Source organism: Vicugna pacos, chromosome 24, assembly GCF_048564905.1.
Source record: "Vicugna pacos chromosome 24, VicPac4, whole genome shotgun sequence".
Lineage (NCBI taxonomy): Eukaryota > Metazoa > Chordata > Mammalia > Artiodactyla > Camelidae > Vicugna > Vicugna pacos.
In genome coordinates this window covers 20,307,058-20,325,257 of record NC_133010.1, presented here as the reverse complement: position 1 = coordinate 20,325,257, position 18,200 = coordinate 20,307,058, and the positions used below count along the sequence as shown (strand labels likewise).

Sequence of the window (18,200 nt, the reverse complement as noted above, 5' to 3'; positions counted from 1 at the left end):
TAAAAGGGCCATCCAGCAAAAGGGTTAGTTATCAGTATTCATTAATTAGGGTCCTTTTTCAGTTCTGCAAGCATCATTCATAGATTTAAATTCCTAGCACAAAATCTTTTCGGGGTGGATGTTTTAAAAAAAATTACTTTTTCATTACATAATTATAATACTAATCAATGAGAAATGACAGCGTATTTTCCTCACCCAGGAATTTGTAAGGTGGGCAGAAGCTCATAATGCAGGGCGTTTTGTTCTGAGAAAGGTACTTCCAAAAGTCACACATCTGACCTAAGGAGCATATACTACATTCGGCCTAAAAGAGAGAAGTGTCTCTGTTACAGTTTTCTCATTTCCTCACATGCTCTAGGCTTAAATTTGCGGCTTCCAAAATAAGCACTTTTCAAGCACTTTTCGTCCTACTCTTCTAATTTCATGGTGAGAATTTTTCAGTTTTACAAATTAAAAAATGTTGCACTAGTGTTGGTGCCTTGTGTAAAGCAGAAACCAATCAAAAGAGGCTGAATATAGCAGAGTTCAGGGCATCCAAAATGTCTTAAACTGAAATCAATGTTTTATACAGGTTTTAAGAAAATATTTAGGTGGGAAAAAAACAAAACACACCCACATTCTACTGTTCTACTAAGTAGCACTCTTTTATTGATTTCTGCAAAGGCTACTTATCGACATATCACTTGATAACACTATTTACCGTGACCTACAATTACTTCCTGCTGAAAGAATCCCTTTTCAGCTATCCAAAGGCTACAGAAAACAAGGTTCACAGTACTTCTCAAACCTCAGCGATTTAACTCCTTCCTCCTCCCCCCGCCCCTTCTCCCGGAAAATACAGTGCGTGCAGGGTTTTCAGAACTCAACATTTGGGGCTGGGGGAAGGGTAGGTTGAGAGTGTGGGAGTGTCCCCCAATTTTTGGACATGATTATCTATCCCATTCTGCCTGAGTAAAACAAACCTTCGTTGTAAAATAATCTTATGGACAGTGGTAAAAACCGTGGACTCAATTCCCTTTTGCTCTCATCTCTCTTTACAAACTTCACCATGGCCGTCAATGCACCCATACTCCAGAGCAGCCCTACCTGTGCCCAGACCCTCTTGTCCGACCAGAATTACTCTATGACCTTGGAGCCGAGCCACGGCTCCCCTCCCAGGCTAAGGACTGTGAAACCAGGATCCCCGCATCCCGCCCCGCAGACTGCAGAGCCTCAGGGTTCACGCCGGGTCAGCGGGTGGCGGCGGGGCTGGGGAGCGAGCCGCAGAACCGCAGCTCCGCGAGGACCGGAGAGGAAAGACGCCGGGGACGCGGACAAGGCCCGGGACTACCTGAGGGCCAGGGCCGACACCGCCCCAGCCGTCGCAATGGCTGCACGCCACCCTCGGGGTCTGGAAGCCCGCGCGGCCGCCTAGGAAGCCCAGGCCTGACCCCGTTCTCGGCCACGGCCCCCTATTATCTCTGACTGCCTAGCGGGCCGCCCGCAGGTGATGCGCGGACTGGGCAGCCAAGCCGCGCAGGCTGGTTGCCTACCTCAGGGGACCGCGTCTCCGAGACGCCCACTCCCTCCCAGGAGCGCCGGGACCCGGGGAGGAAGAGGCGTGCGAGGCAACACGACACAGAGGGTGGGACAGGAAGGGGGAGAAGCGTCCGGCTCTCCGGCGGGGCTGGCAACCGGGAAGGAAGAGCCGGCGGCGGGGAAGGTCGGGACGCTAGCGTACCTTCCTCACTCCTGGCCGAGGGTCCGAAGCGAGCCAGCAAAACGTCTCACATCCGGGTATCAGGAGGCACTCAGCTGCTTCTGCCGCCACCTCCGCCTCTCCCGCAGCGCAGAAACACCAAACTTCCGGCGACGCCGGCGAAGCCTCGCCCGTCAGATGGGAGTCACCTGGGACCGTCTTGGGCGCGCCTGCGCAACGTTCCTCTTCAGCCCGAACTGACGTGCCCCGACGACGAAGATGGCCGCCACGCTCGCTGCGTGTCACGCAGTTTTTCACGCGGGCCGGACCGCCCGGCATCGGGAAAAGGCGAGCCGGCGTCCGACCGCAGCGCAGGCGCAGTGGGAGGCCGCGCGTGCGCGCACCGCGGGTGGGCGCCGCGCCCGGAAGCGGCGGCAGCTGGCTTTCCCCCGGTAGTGTCTTGGAGAAAAGCCACCCGCGCCCTCGGCGGTGGTGGTTTGTGGTGAAGCTGCGTCGCTACCGGTTCATCTGTCGGTTGCGGATACTGCCCTCTGCGACTTCTAATTCACACCCCCCTAATCTTCGACATGTGGCAGTGTAAAGAAAAGGCGAGGCGGTCGACCCTTCTCTCTCCTGACCCGACCCTACACTCCAGCGCCTCTCCGAAATGTAGGGCTTCGGCTTCTCCTTGCACACTTTCCTCCCTGGGCGTCAGAGCACAAGCGTCCACAAGAAGGTGTAGATTTAGTCATGGTGGGTGTTCAGGCAAAGCTTTGGCTCTTAGAAGACGCTAAAGATAGAATACAGGTTTCTCTGACTATGATTCTTGGCTTCCCAAACTGCTTTATTATTTTTTAATTTAAGTATATAGTCAGTTATAATGTGTCAATCTGTTGTACAGCGCAATGTCCCAGCCATGCGTACACACAGACATTTTCGTCTTCATATTCTTTTTCATTAAAGGTTATTACAAGATACTGAATATAGTTTCCTGTGCTATACAGAAGAAACTTGTTTTTTTTAATCTATTTTTATATGTAGTAGTTAACATTTGCAAATCTCAAACTCTCAAATTTATCCTTCCCCACTCCCTTTCCCCTCTGGTAACTGTAAGATTGTTTATTGTGTCTGGGAGTCTGTTTCTGTTTTGTAGACCACACTGCTCTTGAATATGCCTTCAGGGCTGCTCTTTGCTTACTTGCAGAACTCTGAGGGTGACTAAATGAGTACTCTTCCCTTTGAAAATCTGAAGAGAAGCGATCTTAGGTGGGTTCTTCCCTTCCTGCCAACCAAATCGTACTATAAGTTTGTGAGTGATGTTTGTCTGGTGAGGATACATCGTCCACAAAACTTTATTGACTGGGGAAATTCTGTGAGAGATATTGGTGGTGAAACCATTGGCCACATCATCATACATTGTGTTATTTGGCAAAAGCCTACTCGCTCCCATCCCCAGTCCCTGATACATTCATTTGACCCTTAATCAACACAAGTTTAAACAAGTCCACTTTTACGGGGATTTTTTTTTAAATAATAAACACTACAAACAACAACAAATAATAATAATAAACACTACAGTACTAAACAATCATCATCCGTTGGTTAGTGGAATTGGAGGATATGAAATTGGGGATACGGAGGGGCGACTGTAACTAATGTATGGATTTGCCACTAAGCAGAGGGTCTATTTCCCTAACGCCAGAGTTGTTCAAGGGTCAATAGTGTACTATAATGGCATATGCCAAAAGTCTTAAATGGGGAGAAAACTCTGGAGTAGATTGCCAACCAGGTTAAAGCCGTTATCTCCCAAAGTATCTGACCTATATTTGCCTTCACTTTTAGATTGTTAAAACAATTTGTAGGATTTCTTTTTGTGTGGAAACCACTTTATCTTTAGTAACAAACTCTGGTAACAAACTCTGGCATACACAAACCATATTTACAAGTTTCCATTCCCACAAAATTGGCCTCTGCTTCTATATGATCTATTCCACTATACTTGGGAATCCTTACAAATGTCACACCATATGAAATCATATGTATTTTTGATACATAAGACATTCATATTTGATGTATTATTCATGTCTGCCAATTTTTCAGGATTTTCTTTTCTAAAACTATACTCAGCTGTTTAAGCATGCTGTGAAAATACAAAATAGCTTGCTTTCACGGTGCTGTATTATAAACGTCAAAGTGTGTTCATTTGATTTTGTTGTCTACTAAAAAAAAATGATCAACTGAATAAATTATCTTGCTAGACTGAGCTTTCAAAGATCATATAAGCTCACAGCGAATTTATCCTAGTAAAAGGAAAGGCCTCCATTCCAGAGAGCACCTGCAAATGCAGAGGAGAGCTGTGATTGGTTCATTTTTCACCATGTGCACATGCTAAAAACAAATTCTGTGGCCTAGATCATGCATCTTGGTGCTCAACATTATGGTTCTGTAAATTTTGAACTTTTTCGGAACCCTACACAAAGAACTATGCGCCCCCTACTTGTAAATTCTCTTGCTAAACTCAAAATTGTGAATGCAGTTTCCTGAATTTGTTTAAATTGTTTTCCTTGCTGACTCCAAATTGCAGCATGTACTTTTTTGCACTTGCTTATTTTTAGGACATCGACTTCTGAAAATAATGGAATAGTTGCATTGCCCCACACATTGCATTCTCATTTCCTTGTTCTTTTTCTTTCTTATAACTAGTCTAAAAGCCTGTAATTTATAAAACCTCTGCTAACTCGCAGGAGACAGAGTAGTCTCACCTTCAGACTGACCCTCCTGCTAGCAGCAAACAAAGGCTTTTTCCATGTTGCTCCACTCTTGCTGACTTTCTTCCAGGACTCTTTTTTTTTTTTTTAATTAATTGGACGGGGAAGAGGTAATTAGGTTTATTTATTTTTGGAGGAGGTACTGGGGATTGAACCCAGGACCTTGTGTATGCCAAGCATGTGCTCTACCAATTGAGCTCTACCCTTACCCCCTCTTTCAGGACTCTTGACAGTTTTATACTATGAGAGAGTAAAAATCATTATTAAAAAAAAAAAGCAAGCTAGAAAGTAAAAACAAAAATTACAACAACTTGGTATCAATCAACTAACAATGACATTTCATTTTGCCATCTTCCAGGAGACCCACACTAACACATTGACTAATCATTCTAGCCCCACATACCTGAGAGGGAATGAGTAGATGTTAGCCAGATTGAAGTACTGAAAGTACAAAAATCTGGAGAGGAGAGTGAGCTTGATGGATTGTAGCAACTTTATCAACCAAATTTATCAAGATAAATTTGTATGTTGATTGAAAAAGCAAGTAGAGAGGGAGGAACTGATGATTCAAGTTGAAGAGGTTAACTGAACAAGTGCAATTCTTGAGAAAATGAGAGATGGGATCCAGACTATGAGGAAGAGGAATTTGCCTTCAAAAGGAGCAACAATACATCTACCCTTGTCACAGATAGGGGAACAGATGGATGGCTTCTGTTTTCTCAAAGTGGGAAACGTTAGTGATTTGGGGGAGGGACTGTGGAAGGTTTTAGAGGGAGAGAAGAAAGTACGAAAGAGTTTGTGAGCTTATTAAAGAAACATAACACCATCTCTGTGCAGTGTAGGGTACCGTTTTGAGGTTTGTGACCAGAATTTAAAGTAAAAATAATCAGTTAAATTGTATGATTTTCTTCAGGTACATTAAGTAATGCTAAGATTCCTGGTGTTGGGACAGAATTAGCCTGGTTCTCTGGGCTTCTCCCAGAAGTTCCCTTCATTCATGGGTATGTTTGCTGCATAAAATACACCGAACCTGCCATGCCCGCAATTGGGATTTCATCTCCTAAAACCTCCCTGTTAAAAGGAACTTCCCTCCTAAACTAGCCCTAGAAGCCCTCAACAGTTGCAAGGCATACCTCCAGCCGCCAGTGGACGCAGTGGCGCTCCTCGAAGCCGGAAGCGAGTGTGCCAAGCGCGGCCTCGACGTTTCCGCCGTGCGTCTTCAGCGCCCCGCGCGCTCTTTACGTCGGAGCGCAAGGAAAAAGCGTTTCCGGCCATTCATACTGCCAGCCGGTCGGCCCACGGTTGTCGGGGTTTGTGCGTTATTGGGCCGAAGGGGTGCCGGCGCCGCGAGGATGAAGCTCGTGAGGTGAGGAGGTGACCAGGCGGGGTGGAGACGGTCTGGGCCGGGAGCGAGAGGCTGGGCTGCCCCAGATTTAAGAAGCGCGAAAACCGCGTGCGCGCGCGGCCTCCTAACGGCCTCTGGCGCCCTCCGCTCCCGCCCCATCTTGGCGGCGCCGCCGCGGGCTCTGGGACCGGGGCTTCAGACTGGCTTCCTCCGGGGATCCCACCTGTCTTTCAAGAGGTGGAAGTAAGGGCCAGGCCGTGTCTTCCCACCTAGTGTCTTAGAGGCCTTAAAGGTGCGGCGCCAGGCTTACAGCTCTTACTTTCGGTTACTTGCCGACTTTCATTTCGAGTAGAACTTGTGCTCTAGTCTGGGTTACTTTTCTGACTCAGGAGCCGGCAAATATAACTAGGCCTACGATGCCTGAGAACGTGGGAGACATAAAGAAAATCTGTATCCATGCGTAAATAGTTTAGATTAATACTTTTTTTTTCTTTGATTAAACTACCATCGCACTTAAAAGATTATTTAGACGCTGTAGTGGGAAATAAGCTGTATCTGGAAATAACGAAACACAATTACAAAATGTTTTAAATCAGGGGTGGACTTCTGACTCCGTAAGTTGTTGTTTTAGTGGTGGGTTTTTTTTTTTTTCTTTGTTGTTACTCCCTAGACTTAAGGTTATTCAGCCTACACACCCCCTTTAAAATAGGCCTTCGATTTAGGAAAAATCTCCCAACTTGGGGTAGAATCACTTTTCCGTATTTTTTGGCTGATTATACAGATAATGGTACGTTTTTATTTCTTCCTGTGTTTAACTTGGTCGGTTAGTTGAGCCTACAGAAGACTTATTTAGTGGTTTGGGTATCGAACTTTACCAAAACCTCAGAAAGTTTCCTCAAGCCCTTCCTAGTCGGTCTGTCGTCCCATAGCCCCAAAGAGAACTGGTTTCTTCCACCATAGCTTAACTTGCACTGGATTTCATATGGAATCTTAAGAGTATGCATCCTTTTTGTGTAAAATTTCTTTTCCTCAGCATATTTTTGAGATTCATCCACCTTGTGGTTTGTATCGGTAATTTGTTTCTTTTTATTGATGAATAGCTGTACACTTTACGTTTTAAAGTTATACGTTTTAAGACTGCTTCGTACATTTCATTTTTGTGCAAGTCTTTTTTGACTTTTTGTGTGTGTGTGGTGGGGGTAAATACTTAGGATTGGAGTTGCCAGATCATAGCATAGGTATATATTTAGTTTCATAAGAAAGTGCCCAGACTGTTCTCCGAAATGGTTGTGCCATTTTCCACTCCTACCAACAGTATGTTAGAATTCCAGTTGCTACACACTCTCTCCAGCATTTGTTGTTAGTTACATTTTAGCCATTTTAGTGTTTGTGAAGTGGTGTATTGTTATGTCTTTAATTTGCATTATCCTAATGATTAATGATTTTGAGCACGTTTTCACCTGTATGGTGGCCATTAGTATATATTTGTGACATGTTTCCTTTTGATCTTTGTTTCTTTTTATTACTGAGTTGTAGGAACCTTTTATACAGCCTGCATACTAATCCTTGGTCAGATATAGTTTCTCCCAGTTTGTGGTTTGCTTATTCATTTCCTTAACAATGTCTTTTGGTGAGCAGTTTATTTTGAGGCAGTCTTAATTGACCAGCTTTTTCTTTTGTGATTATTGCTCTCTATGTACTGTCAAAAAAATTTTTCTTACTCTTGAACCATGTAAAGTTATTCTATGTTTTCATTTAAAAACTTCATATTTTTAACTTTTATGTTTAGGTCTGTGATCTTTCTGGATAAGTGATGTGAAGTAGGGGTCCAGGTTCATTTATCTATATGGGTTTCTAGTTATTCCATATTATTGTGGAATATAAATCCCCATTATTATGAATTTCATCATTTATTGAAAAGGCTTTCCTTTGCCCTGGCAGTCCCATTGGACCATAGTAGAAAATTGACTACGTAAATGTGGGTTTGTTTCTGGACTGTATTCTATTTCATTGATCTGTTTGTTGTTCCTATGTATTGATTACTGTAACTTTATATACTGCTCTAGCCACCTAATTTGTCTTCCGAGGTGAATATGACCATGGCATTCTGCTCCATTGATGAAAACCCTTCAGTAGTTCTCCTCAGTGAAATTAAACAGAGGTACTGGGAATTGAACCCAGGACTTTGTGCATGCTAAGCATCTACTCTACCAGTAAATATTGTTTATAAAAAAAAATCCTTGGACTTGATGAAGTGTATTTTGATTGTTTCAGAGGCCTTTTTGCTTACTTTCTGGTTTTCCTTTTATTTCTATATGATAGACTGCTTGATCACTAAAGTATTTTATTTTTACTTGAATCCTGCCTATTTCTAAACATGATTTGAAAGAAATTTTATAAAAAGTAAAAGTATTGCTGAATGGGACAATTAAAGTAAAATTTTTAAAAATTGATAATGGCAAGGAACTATTAGTTAAAAATTCTAAGCTAATATAGTTATACATGGTTATTAAATTTGCAGCTAAGTTAAAGAATTCTTGTCTGGTGAAATAAGCATTACCAATTCATTAAGAGACTTTTTCCTTGACAGCAAATATGGACAAGAAAGGGATTCAACACATGGTTCTTTCTTGTTTGTTTGTTTGTTGTTTTTTTGTTTATTTCTTTATTATGAGTACAAGTTTAGGATTTATCCTAGACCAAGTAATTTCTCCTTTTTCTGATGGCTGTCTATACCAATTAAAAAGTGTTTTAAGGCTGGCTTCCCTTTAATGATTGAAACATGTCAGCCAACTCTTATTTAGTGCCTGTTACAAGCCAGGATTAGATATAAAGCTCATTGAGATCCTTATGCTCAACAATAGTCTAGTGGAGGAGGTGGAGTGGGAAATAGGTGATCCTGTTTGGAGTCATAGATGCTATGATAGGGTGTACAAAGTACCTCCTATACACCAGGAATTTTGAATATGAACTGCATATTAGGTCATATTGTAGGATTATTGTTCATTTTCCTAGATAAGAGTGTGATGTATTAAGGTTATATAGGAGAATGCCTTCATTGGAAAATGCATGCTGAGGTGCCTGCAGTTTGCTTGCAGATTATTATGGTGAAAGTGTAAGTTGTGTGTTGGGGCAGAGGAAACACAAATGGTAACATTTTAACAACTGTGAACCCTTCAACTTCGTCTGTAATGTTTCATAATAAAAAGTAGGGAGCAGAAGACTGGATCCGAAGTGGGGAATGGACAAGTATTCAGTTATTGAGGCACCTGGCTATCCAATTAAGGAAGATCAGAAAGGCAGGCTCCTACCTCACATTGCACAGATTAACAGAACAAATATAGAAATATCAGGAAGAGACAGTCGACAAGTAATAGGGAAAAGTAAATTGCCTTTTTTCCCCTATCAAATCGACCAAAAAAAGATTGGTGACAGTGTTGGTGAAGATTTGCATAAGTGAACTTGCTGAGGGTTTGCATAACTATCGCTAATATAAACTGCTAAATGAGAACTAAAAGTTATAGAAGCCATTAAAGTATGGCCTGATTAATGTAAAAGTAAATCTTAAGTAAATGCTTATAATTGAATAAAATGGTCTAGAAGAATATCCCCACATACATGGAGGGAGTTAGAAAAGGAGACTTTTATCTTATTTATACACATACAATAAGTGTATAATCTTTTACCAATTATAATTTAGCCTTATTTTGTTTTTTTCATTGTTGTTGTTAGATGCAGTTGACATACGGCACTGTAAGTTTAAGGTGTACAGCACAATAAATTGACTTACCTACACTGTGAAATGATTACCAAACTAAGTTAACATCCATCATCTCGTATGTATACAAAAGAAAAAAGAAAAAAATGGATTTTTTCCCTCATGATGATAACTTTTAGGATCTAGTCTCTTAGCAGTTTTCAAAGCATACCATACAGCAGTGTTAATTATAGCCATCATGTTGTATGTTGCATCCCCAGTATTTACATATCTTATAATTGGAAGTTTGTACTTTCTGACCACCTTTATCTATGTAATTTCTTGATTTCGATTTTGTGGCTTATAATGACTTCAGGATCTGTATGAAGACCTAGATGGCTCAGAGGTTAAGTATATAATGGCTTAGAGAATCAGAAATGCCCAAACGACAGTTTCTGTTATGCTCCTTCATTAATGTTAAGGGTATCATTCAGAGAAAGCCGAAATTGTTATGCAGATTATTAATAGGAATTGATGCAGATGGCATCTGTAGCTGATTATCAACATCTAGAAATTTCATCCTTTGACTTAATAAACATGTTTTTAAAGTGTTGAACATTTATCATTTTATTCCTACTGTCTATAGATTTTTGATGAAATTGAGTCACGAAACTGTAACCATTGAGTTAAAGAATGGAACACAAGTCCATGGAACAATCACAGGTATGGAGGTTGGACTACATTAACACCTTTTTTCTTCCTCTTTCACTTGGAGGCCAGAACTCTTTTGTTTGGTTAATGAACATTATATAGTACAAATCACCTTCCTTTTATCTGGATTATTTTGCTTACCTTACTTAAGCCTCACCTTAAATTCCTGAGCTAAGACCAAACTGGATTCCCCACCTTAAATGTGTGCACTGTTTCCCTGCTTTTATGCCTTTTCTGCTTTTGCCTATATCTGTCCCCTGGAATGTTGCATCTTCCAAAATACATATTACTTTTATTAGAATGTTGTCTTTCCTGTTAGATTATAAAGTCCTCGAAGATAAGAGGATGGGGTTTCCATGTCTGATTATCATGGGTAAAAAATATGGGAGAAATGGGGAGAGGGTGGTGAGGACCCATGATTTTACTTAAGACAGTCACTGTTAGCATAACTTTTTAGACTATATTCTTTGTCTTTTTTCTTATGTGTCTAATTCTTTGCTTTGATGATACTCTATGTATGATATGCTGTTTTATACTTAAAGCCATTGTGATTTTTCACTCGTAGTAGGTGTAAATTTTTCAAAAGAATTGATGAAAGAAAATGCTGTCCTAGCATACAGTCCCATTCTACTCTCTGAAATACTTAAATTGTAATTTTATGAATAGTTGTTTAACGTGTAGATCCAGCATCAGAGTGAACAAGAGAAATATACAGTATTGAACTGGTGGTTTTGATACAGTCTAATCATATCTGAGGAAATGGAATTGCTGTCCTGTTAAAATTTCATGATTTAAACAGTGATTTAGTCTGCTGTATTCTGAGGCCTGTGTTACATGTTGTGGAGGAAGCAGAGTGTTCTTCCTGCTTTTTAGGAGCTCAATCTACTGATGGAAGACACAAAAATAATGTAATGCAAGATTTGCCTCACATACAGTAGGCACTTAAATGATGTCCCAGGAGGAAAATATCAGTAAATCGGGAGAGTGAAATCTAGTAAGAATTTAATCTCCCCTCGCCGCCACTCCCTATAACTACTGTTACAAGTTTCTTATATCCTGTATGAATATATGTTTTAGTCCTCACAATAGGGATAATCATACTGTCTACCTTAGGGACATTGAGGATTAAACAGTTCCTGGATCATAGAAGGAGCTCATGAATCTTATTTCTCCCTCTTCCTTGTGTATCAGGTTCCCCAGTGAGATTGAATGTATTAATTTTGGGAAAGAAGAAGATAGAGAATTAGTAATAAGATCAGTAAATCTGAGGTGAAAAGTTGAGAGAATTCATGTTTTCTGGTCTTAACATTCTAGGGACAGAAATAAAATAGATCTTAGTTATCCTATTTGTTGAGACATGCTGGTAAAGGCTCCAGTAATCAGGTATTCCTACTATAGTGCCATATATTCATCCAAGAAAACCTTGCTTTTATTTTGTAGAATCTCATACTAAAAATAGTGGCATAATTGAAAATATAGTCTGAGGCAGACCACTCAAAACCTGTGCAACTTGGTAATCAAAGTATTAACAAAAACAGTAACATTCTTTTTTTTAAAGCATAGTTTATAAGATATATCAAATTCCTAATAAGGACAAATACCGCAATATATATAGGACTTTAGTTTTTAAACAAAGATGAAGAGAGCTTGGGGGAATGGGGTGTAAGTAGTTAGGGAGACAGTGGGAGAGCCACGCAGTAAGCACTGCCCACCCTGAGATAGGAGGCGGACACATGGGAACAGTAAGAATAAGGCATGTGTACCAGGCAGGGTTCCTGCATGGCTTGCTGTAAGCTCACCTAACTCTGCAAAACAACATGCTAGGGAAAATCTAATGAAGGAAAGACCTGATTTATACTGACATCATTACCAGTTGTACTAAGTTGTACTAATTATGCTAAATTATGTCATAGAAACTTGCACTGTAGCAGAACAGACAGAACTCTTCTACAATGTGGTACTAACTGTGGCCTGATAGATTAATTGGTTGCCTTCCTTATTCTCATAATTGCCTTCTTTTTTCCCTCTAGGTGTAGATGTCAGCATGAATACACATCTTAAAGCTGTGAAAATGACCCTGAAGAACAGAGAACCCGTACAGCTGGAAACACTAAGTATTCGAGGAAATAACATTCGGTATTTTATTCTGCCAGACAGCTTACCTCTGGATACACTGCTTGTGGATGTTGAACCGAAGGTGAAATCTAAGAAAAGGGAAGCTGGTAAGTTTGAAGGATTACAGATGCTCTTGTGTATGGTATAGTTATATCCTAAGCCACTATTCAAAATATAAACATTTGCAGACAGCACAGGTTTGTTTTAATTGCCTATATCTGCCTTGAGCATAGTTTCTTACAGTTCCTAATGTTGCTATTAAAAAGACTGATGCTGTTCTTTCTCCCTGTCCCTTTGTGCATAGCCTGGTCCCCTGCTCCCTGCACACTTTGGAAGGTTTGGAGATTGACTCTTTATTCCTGGTATTCTGAAACTTCTTAATGACTTGGCATTTAGTCCATTTTGTTTTTCTGGGTACTTGGTGGACCCTTTCAGTAGGAATATTCTTGCTTTTTAGAGCTAAGAAATTTACTTGTGTAACTGATAGATTTCTTCTGTTTTGCTTTTTTTCCCCCTGGAATTCTTAATAATTGGATTAAGATTATTTCTTAAGAAGAATTCTGACTGATTTTGAGTCTTTTCTCTTATTTTCCTGTCATTGTCTTTTGTTCTGTACTTGGCATTGTTTGTTTTTTTCTGGCTTCTCTTTTTTTATTTGATCTCTTTATTTGGTATCTTGTGCTTTGACCATCTGTTGCTTAAGAAGGACCCTGAAAAGAGAACTTCTGGGAAGGGAGGCTGGACTCCTTAGCTGGTAGTCCCTACTGTGGGACGGTTCAAAATGAGTTGGCTTCTTCACTGAGGAGACCCAAAATTTCAGGACCTGGAAGTCTTTTCTGGAGCTGACTTTCTCAGAAAAAGATTCTAGTCACCTACCAAGAGAGATATATGCCTGGCAGCCAGCATTATAGGAGCAGGGCAGGAGAAAAGGACTGGTATTAAAGTGGTCACTTAACACAATGATTTTTGAGACTTTTTTGCCTTCCACCCACACTAAGAAATCTACTTTGCATCATGACCCATTCATACATATAAATGAAATGAAAGTCTCAGGAAGAATTATTTAGTCTTAATACATGCAGATGCCCTTAAATTTCCTGTCCTATTCTCTTTATCTTTTTGTTTTGTTTTGTTCTAGGGGGGAGGTAATTAGGCTTGTTTATTTATTTTTAGAGGAGGTATCAGGGATTGAATCCAGGACCTTGTGTATGCTAAGCATGCGTTCTACCACTGAGCTATACCCTCCCTCCATTCTCTTTCAGTTAAAAAAAATTTCAAGTTGCCACACATAGCTTGAAAAACACTGACTTAATCCCCCTCTTCCTTCCCTTCTGCTCTGCTTTTTGCTTCCATCCACTTTGCAAGTGTTTTCAAATCTGAAGCCTTTGTGCTTCAATGTCTTTAGGTTAATTTTATCTTTTCTCTCTACCTACCTGTCAGGGAAATAATCATTAATTTTGCAAAGTGGGGAAGAGGACTGGCCAGTCTACTGCTCTGGATGAGGACTGTTTTACGAGAAACTTACTCTATTGCTTTGAATGGTAGGACTAGGAACAATGGGTAGAAATGTCAGGATTTTTTAAAAAAATATTCATAGATGTCTAAAAATGAAAAGTTCTTTTGGGAGATGAGTTTTCTTTCACTGTGATATTCAAGTAGAGTTAGGATAACCAGGTGATAGGGAAATTGCTATATGGATTAAAGAGTTGAGTTATGATTAGATCAGATGACTTAGGATCCTGAAAAGTCATGAAGTTGTTATTTGATGTAATATGTGTTAAACTTTATTAGCTTTAAACAGCTTGTTTGGATTCTGTTCAGTAACAGCCTGGCACATAGTGTTTGTATTGATACACTGATACACATTGATATGATGTCTTTCATCTTGTGTGAGGTTCAAGTCATTTGTATTTCATTTTGTGAATTTGAGACATGATACAAAGAAAAAATATTTTAAAACGTGATAAAATTCTCAATAAATAAAATTAAACAAATATTATAATAAAGTATTAGTAGGCCAGCAGTCCTTGGTTCTGCATGATAATGGGTTGGAAAAGGTGACTGAGATTACATTTGAGAGAAGCTGAGTTAGTTTTCTTTACTATATAGATGCTGTTCATGGTGACCAGGTAACATCGGTGCAGAAGAGAATTTACCTTACCATTTTTCTCTTCCCTCAGTTGCAGGAAGAGGCCGAGGTCGAGGAAGAGGAAGAGGACGTGGCCGGGGCAGAGGAAGAGGGGGCCCTAGGCGATAATGTCTCTCAAGATTTCTGTTTCAAAATGATTTGTGACTTGGAAAACTTTTTGTACAGGTTTTGTTTGTGTGTGTCAGTTTTTAATAAACATAAATGTAGGACAGATTTGTCTACTGACTATCAAATTAAGTTTTAATAGTTCATAAATATACATGATGTTAACACAGTAAGAGCTAAACATTATTTCTAGGCAGTCCCAAAATAATTCCATTCTTAGATCAGGCTTTTACTTTTTTTGAACTAAAATATTTCCCCTATGAATATATGTAGAATATACACCTTTTTATTTCACATGCACTGAGTACACATTTTATCATTTTACTTTGACTCCATTCTGTGGAACCTTCCTGCAAGTGAAACGAGTTCTTTTTGGTACTTCAGAAGCTAAAGTCCTATGACTCTCCTGAGTTTTGTTCCATGGAGACTCAGGTACTCAGTGGAAGGTGAGTCATCTTCTAATTCAGGATTCATTGATTTTGTTGTCATTGTTAATGATTTTGTTTTGTTTCATTTTTTAATAAGTTCTCAGTAGAATACGATTTTGCAGTCTTCTCAGTTGAAACTGTAGATAATGTTCACTAGATTATCTTTTGTGAGCAGCGCTGAAACGTGTTAATGTGGAACGTACCTGTCATTGGCTCCTTTATCAAATACTTTTACAAGGTATCTTTTAAGAACAAAAGGAAGAAAACCTACTTTATTTGACAGCAAAACTGAATTCTTTCTCATCAATAAAGGTTTTTTGTTTTGTTTTGTTTTGTTTTGTTTTGTTTTTGCTTTTGCTTTAATTGGTTAAATTTAGAGAAACACACTTCTCAGTGTATGGTTTCTCATAAAGCTTACTACCATTCATTTGTATGCTAAGGAAGAAAAACCTAACAGGATTGTGGTGAACTAAACCTGTATTTTCATTTAATCACATATGTGGGGTTTTGTTTTTAATGAGAAGGAAATTTTCTGTGAAGATCATCATCTAAAAAGTTTAGGCCTTGTAGGGAAGTATGTACATTGAGAGATCAAGAGCATTTGTGTGTGATGTATATGTGTGTGTATCTCATTCTTTTCTACCCTCTGTTGGTGCTTCTGTTAACTGAACGAAAGCAGAAAGCAAGGGAACCCAGTGATGCATCGAGGTGGAGAGGTTTGAAGGGAACAAACAGCATAAGTAGCGAATAAACAAATCTCCCCCCTCTCCAAAACTATATAGGATCTTAGTGCTGCTGCCTTTTGTACACTCATATCTTTTAGAGCCTAAAATTTTATTTGTGAAATTTGGGGGAAGGGGTAAAGAAATTAATTACGAGTTTAGATAGGAAACTAAGTGAAATAATAGAAAACCACTTTTGACAACATATTTTAATCTATTATAAGGTTAAAGCAAGAATGGCTTAGTATTTTAAAATGTATTAATACATTCAATAGTCAAAATTCTCATGATCCTCTATAATAGGTATCAGAATAACATTTAATACTGTACAACACTGATTCCTGAAAACTTAAAATGGACTTTCTTCATGTGAAAGGAATTTTCTATGTTAAACCAATAGCAGACATTTTCCAGAGACATTCCAATTAAAACAGCAACAAAAAAATTATGTCTGATAATTGGTCATCTTTATTTAATGTGAAAAATATTGTGGATTCACAAACTAAGAGGTATACATTTGAAAGAAGAGAAATTTTGCAGTATTTACTATTTTCTATGGTAGTGTCCCATTTGTCTGAACCAGTCTTCAAGTAAAATTTTAAGTTTTATGTATTTCCTGTATTTTGGGTAAGGTTACTATATCATGAGATTCCGTTTACAAAAGAGTAACAGCAAAGGCTCCAGGTACCGAATGCAGCAGGTTCTTGTCACTCACCGCTGGGTTCTGTACAGTTGCTGTGAGCCCTGACTTAGTGAGGTGAACCCACTGCTCCCAGGAGAGACACAGAGTTAGATTCCTACAAGCCTCTGATCACAGCATTTTCAACTCATCAGTACATAACTTCGTTTTATGTGTATTTTTTGTTTAAAAACACCTTATTTAACATAGTGTCATTTTCTAACACGTATTTTCTCCAAATGGCACATCACAGCCTTGTATTTAGATACACTAGGTAGACCAAGCTTGGGAGCCATTTTTAACAACAAAATCACCACCCAAAAGCGCAAAAATATCAAAAATGGGGCACTAAATAGACTACGAAAAGGACAGTTGTTTCTAGTATGCAACCTGAAACAAGAAGCAGTGTCGCTTTTTGTTCCAGCTCAGCTGAGAACAGCAGGCAGCACACCTGCACATCAGCTGGCTTTTTTGCTGCTCTAAAGTATGCATGGGCCATGCATGGACCATGGCAGCACCGTCAGTATTGATTTTTGAGTTAAAAGTAAATTTTAACAAGAAAGTGACTTGCCAACTACAGAATGATTAATGATGACCATACTTAACATATTTTAGTAAGATTAGCCAAAGTATTATATGTGTTTTGTTACTATAGTGAAGGATATCTTATCCTACTACTTGAATTCTAACCATTTCACCTAGTCTAAGATGGATTTTTAAAATGTGTTTTAATATGTCTCATACTGAGATGCATTTTAAATGATACAAATTTAGATTTTATGTGAAACTTAAATCAGCAAGCAAAACTGAACAGTACATAAAATAACAAGTACATCTAAAAATTTATGTCTTAGATTTGATGAGCTACAGAAATTATAGTGATTAATATGGCTCTTAAGTAGAGTCACACGAGTTACCATGACCACTTTGTCTTAAGGATAATATACATTTGTGAATCTGCAAGGGGATTTTCCATGTTTTCTAGAACTTTGTAATATTCCCCTTTGAGTGCTTGTGGAACAGTGGCAAAAGTCAGTTCTAGCTTTTTTAGAAAATTCCTGAGCCATAAAATTAAAAAAAATAGTACTATATTCCAGGATGGGAAGACTGACCAGTGTGTAAAAATAGGAATTCTCCCAAATTGTAGGTTTAGTGCAATTATCTTGGTGAGTTTTTAAATAACTTCTTTATTGATAGTGTGTCAACTAATATGTATTTAATGCTTATTCTGTCTGGTTGTTCTGATTATAGATTTAATGCAATTGCCAAAAGGATTTTTTATGGACAATATTAGTTAATACTCCTGTCATTTGACAAATATTTGAGTAGTTACTCTGCCAAGTTCTATGGGTTATTTCTTTTATGTATTATTTCTTTTAACTCTCAGAACAGCTCTGTAGCAGATAGTGTTTTCTGTCTTCAGAAAGAAAACTTACGCCCAGAGAGGTGGGGTATTGCCTAAAGTCCCAGTTTTTAAGTAGCAGAGCTAGAATTTAGACACAAGCCTCTGTCCAACAACCCTATGTTTTTAAGTGGTAAATTGGTTCCATGTTCATTTTGAAGAATGAAGAGGCTGTAGGAGATTCATCTTTTTCTAGAAAAGAAATAGAAAAGAGTGGGGGAACTTAACTTTACGAGATCCCAAACATTTTTAAATCAAAGGAAATTATCTTGATACTCATGCAGTTTTCAGCCAGATTTCATTTTTAATTTATCAGGTAATCTTTTTATAGTGCTTACTGCTATGAAAGTAGAAGACAATTTGGAGTAGGTTAATGGGAATGTAAACTGAAAAACTTGAAG

At 39.1% G+C, this 18,200-nt stretch overlaps 2 protein-coding genes across 11 annotated transcripts in view; one reads left to right on the top strand and one right to left on the bottom strand.

The window, feature by feature from the left end:
- Positions 1–1,860, bottom strand: part of ESCO1 (establishment of sister chromatid cohesion N-acetyltransferase 1) — a 53,775-nt gene extending 51,915 nt beyond the window's left edge. For 7 of the 8 annotated variants that reach the window (XR_012063873.1, XM_072949138.1, XM_072949140.1 and 4 more), the window contains exon 1: positions 1,721–1,860. The gene's annotated coding sequence lies outside the window, so the exon portion shown is untranslated. The remainder of the gene's footprint in view (positions 1–1,720) is intronic. The other variant, XM_072949139.1, reaches the window with a different exon arrangement.
- A 3,805-nt stretch (positions 1,861–5,665) lies between these two features.
- Positions 5,666–14,674, top strand: SNRPD1 (small nuclear ribonucleoprotein D1 polypeptide). 3 transcript variants are annotated; one of them, XM_006205115.3, is made up of 4 exons: positions 5,666–5,812; positions 10,135–10,211; positions 12,230–12,421; positions 14,495–14,674. In XM_006205115.3, exons 1-4 carry the CDS (start codon positions 5,799–5,801, stop codon positions 14,569–14,571), a joined length of 360 nt encoding a protein of 119 aa, XP_006205177.1. In that variant the 5' UTR covers positions 5,666–5,798; the 3' UTR covers positions 14,572–14,674. The 3 variants fall into 3 exon arrangements, with proteins under 3 accessions (XP_006205177.1, XP_072805226.1, XP_072805227.1); XM_072949125.1 differs by lacking the exon at positions 5,666–5,812 and adding an exon at positions 5,950–6,083; XM_072949126.1 differs by lacking the exon at positions 5,666–5,812 and adding an exon at positions 6,230–6,405.
- Positions 14,675–18,200: the final 3,526 nt, after the last annotated feature.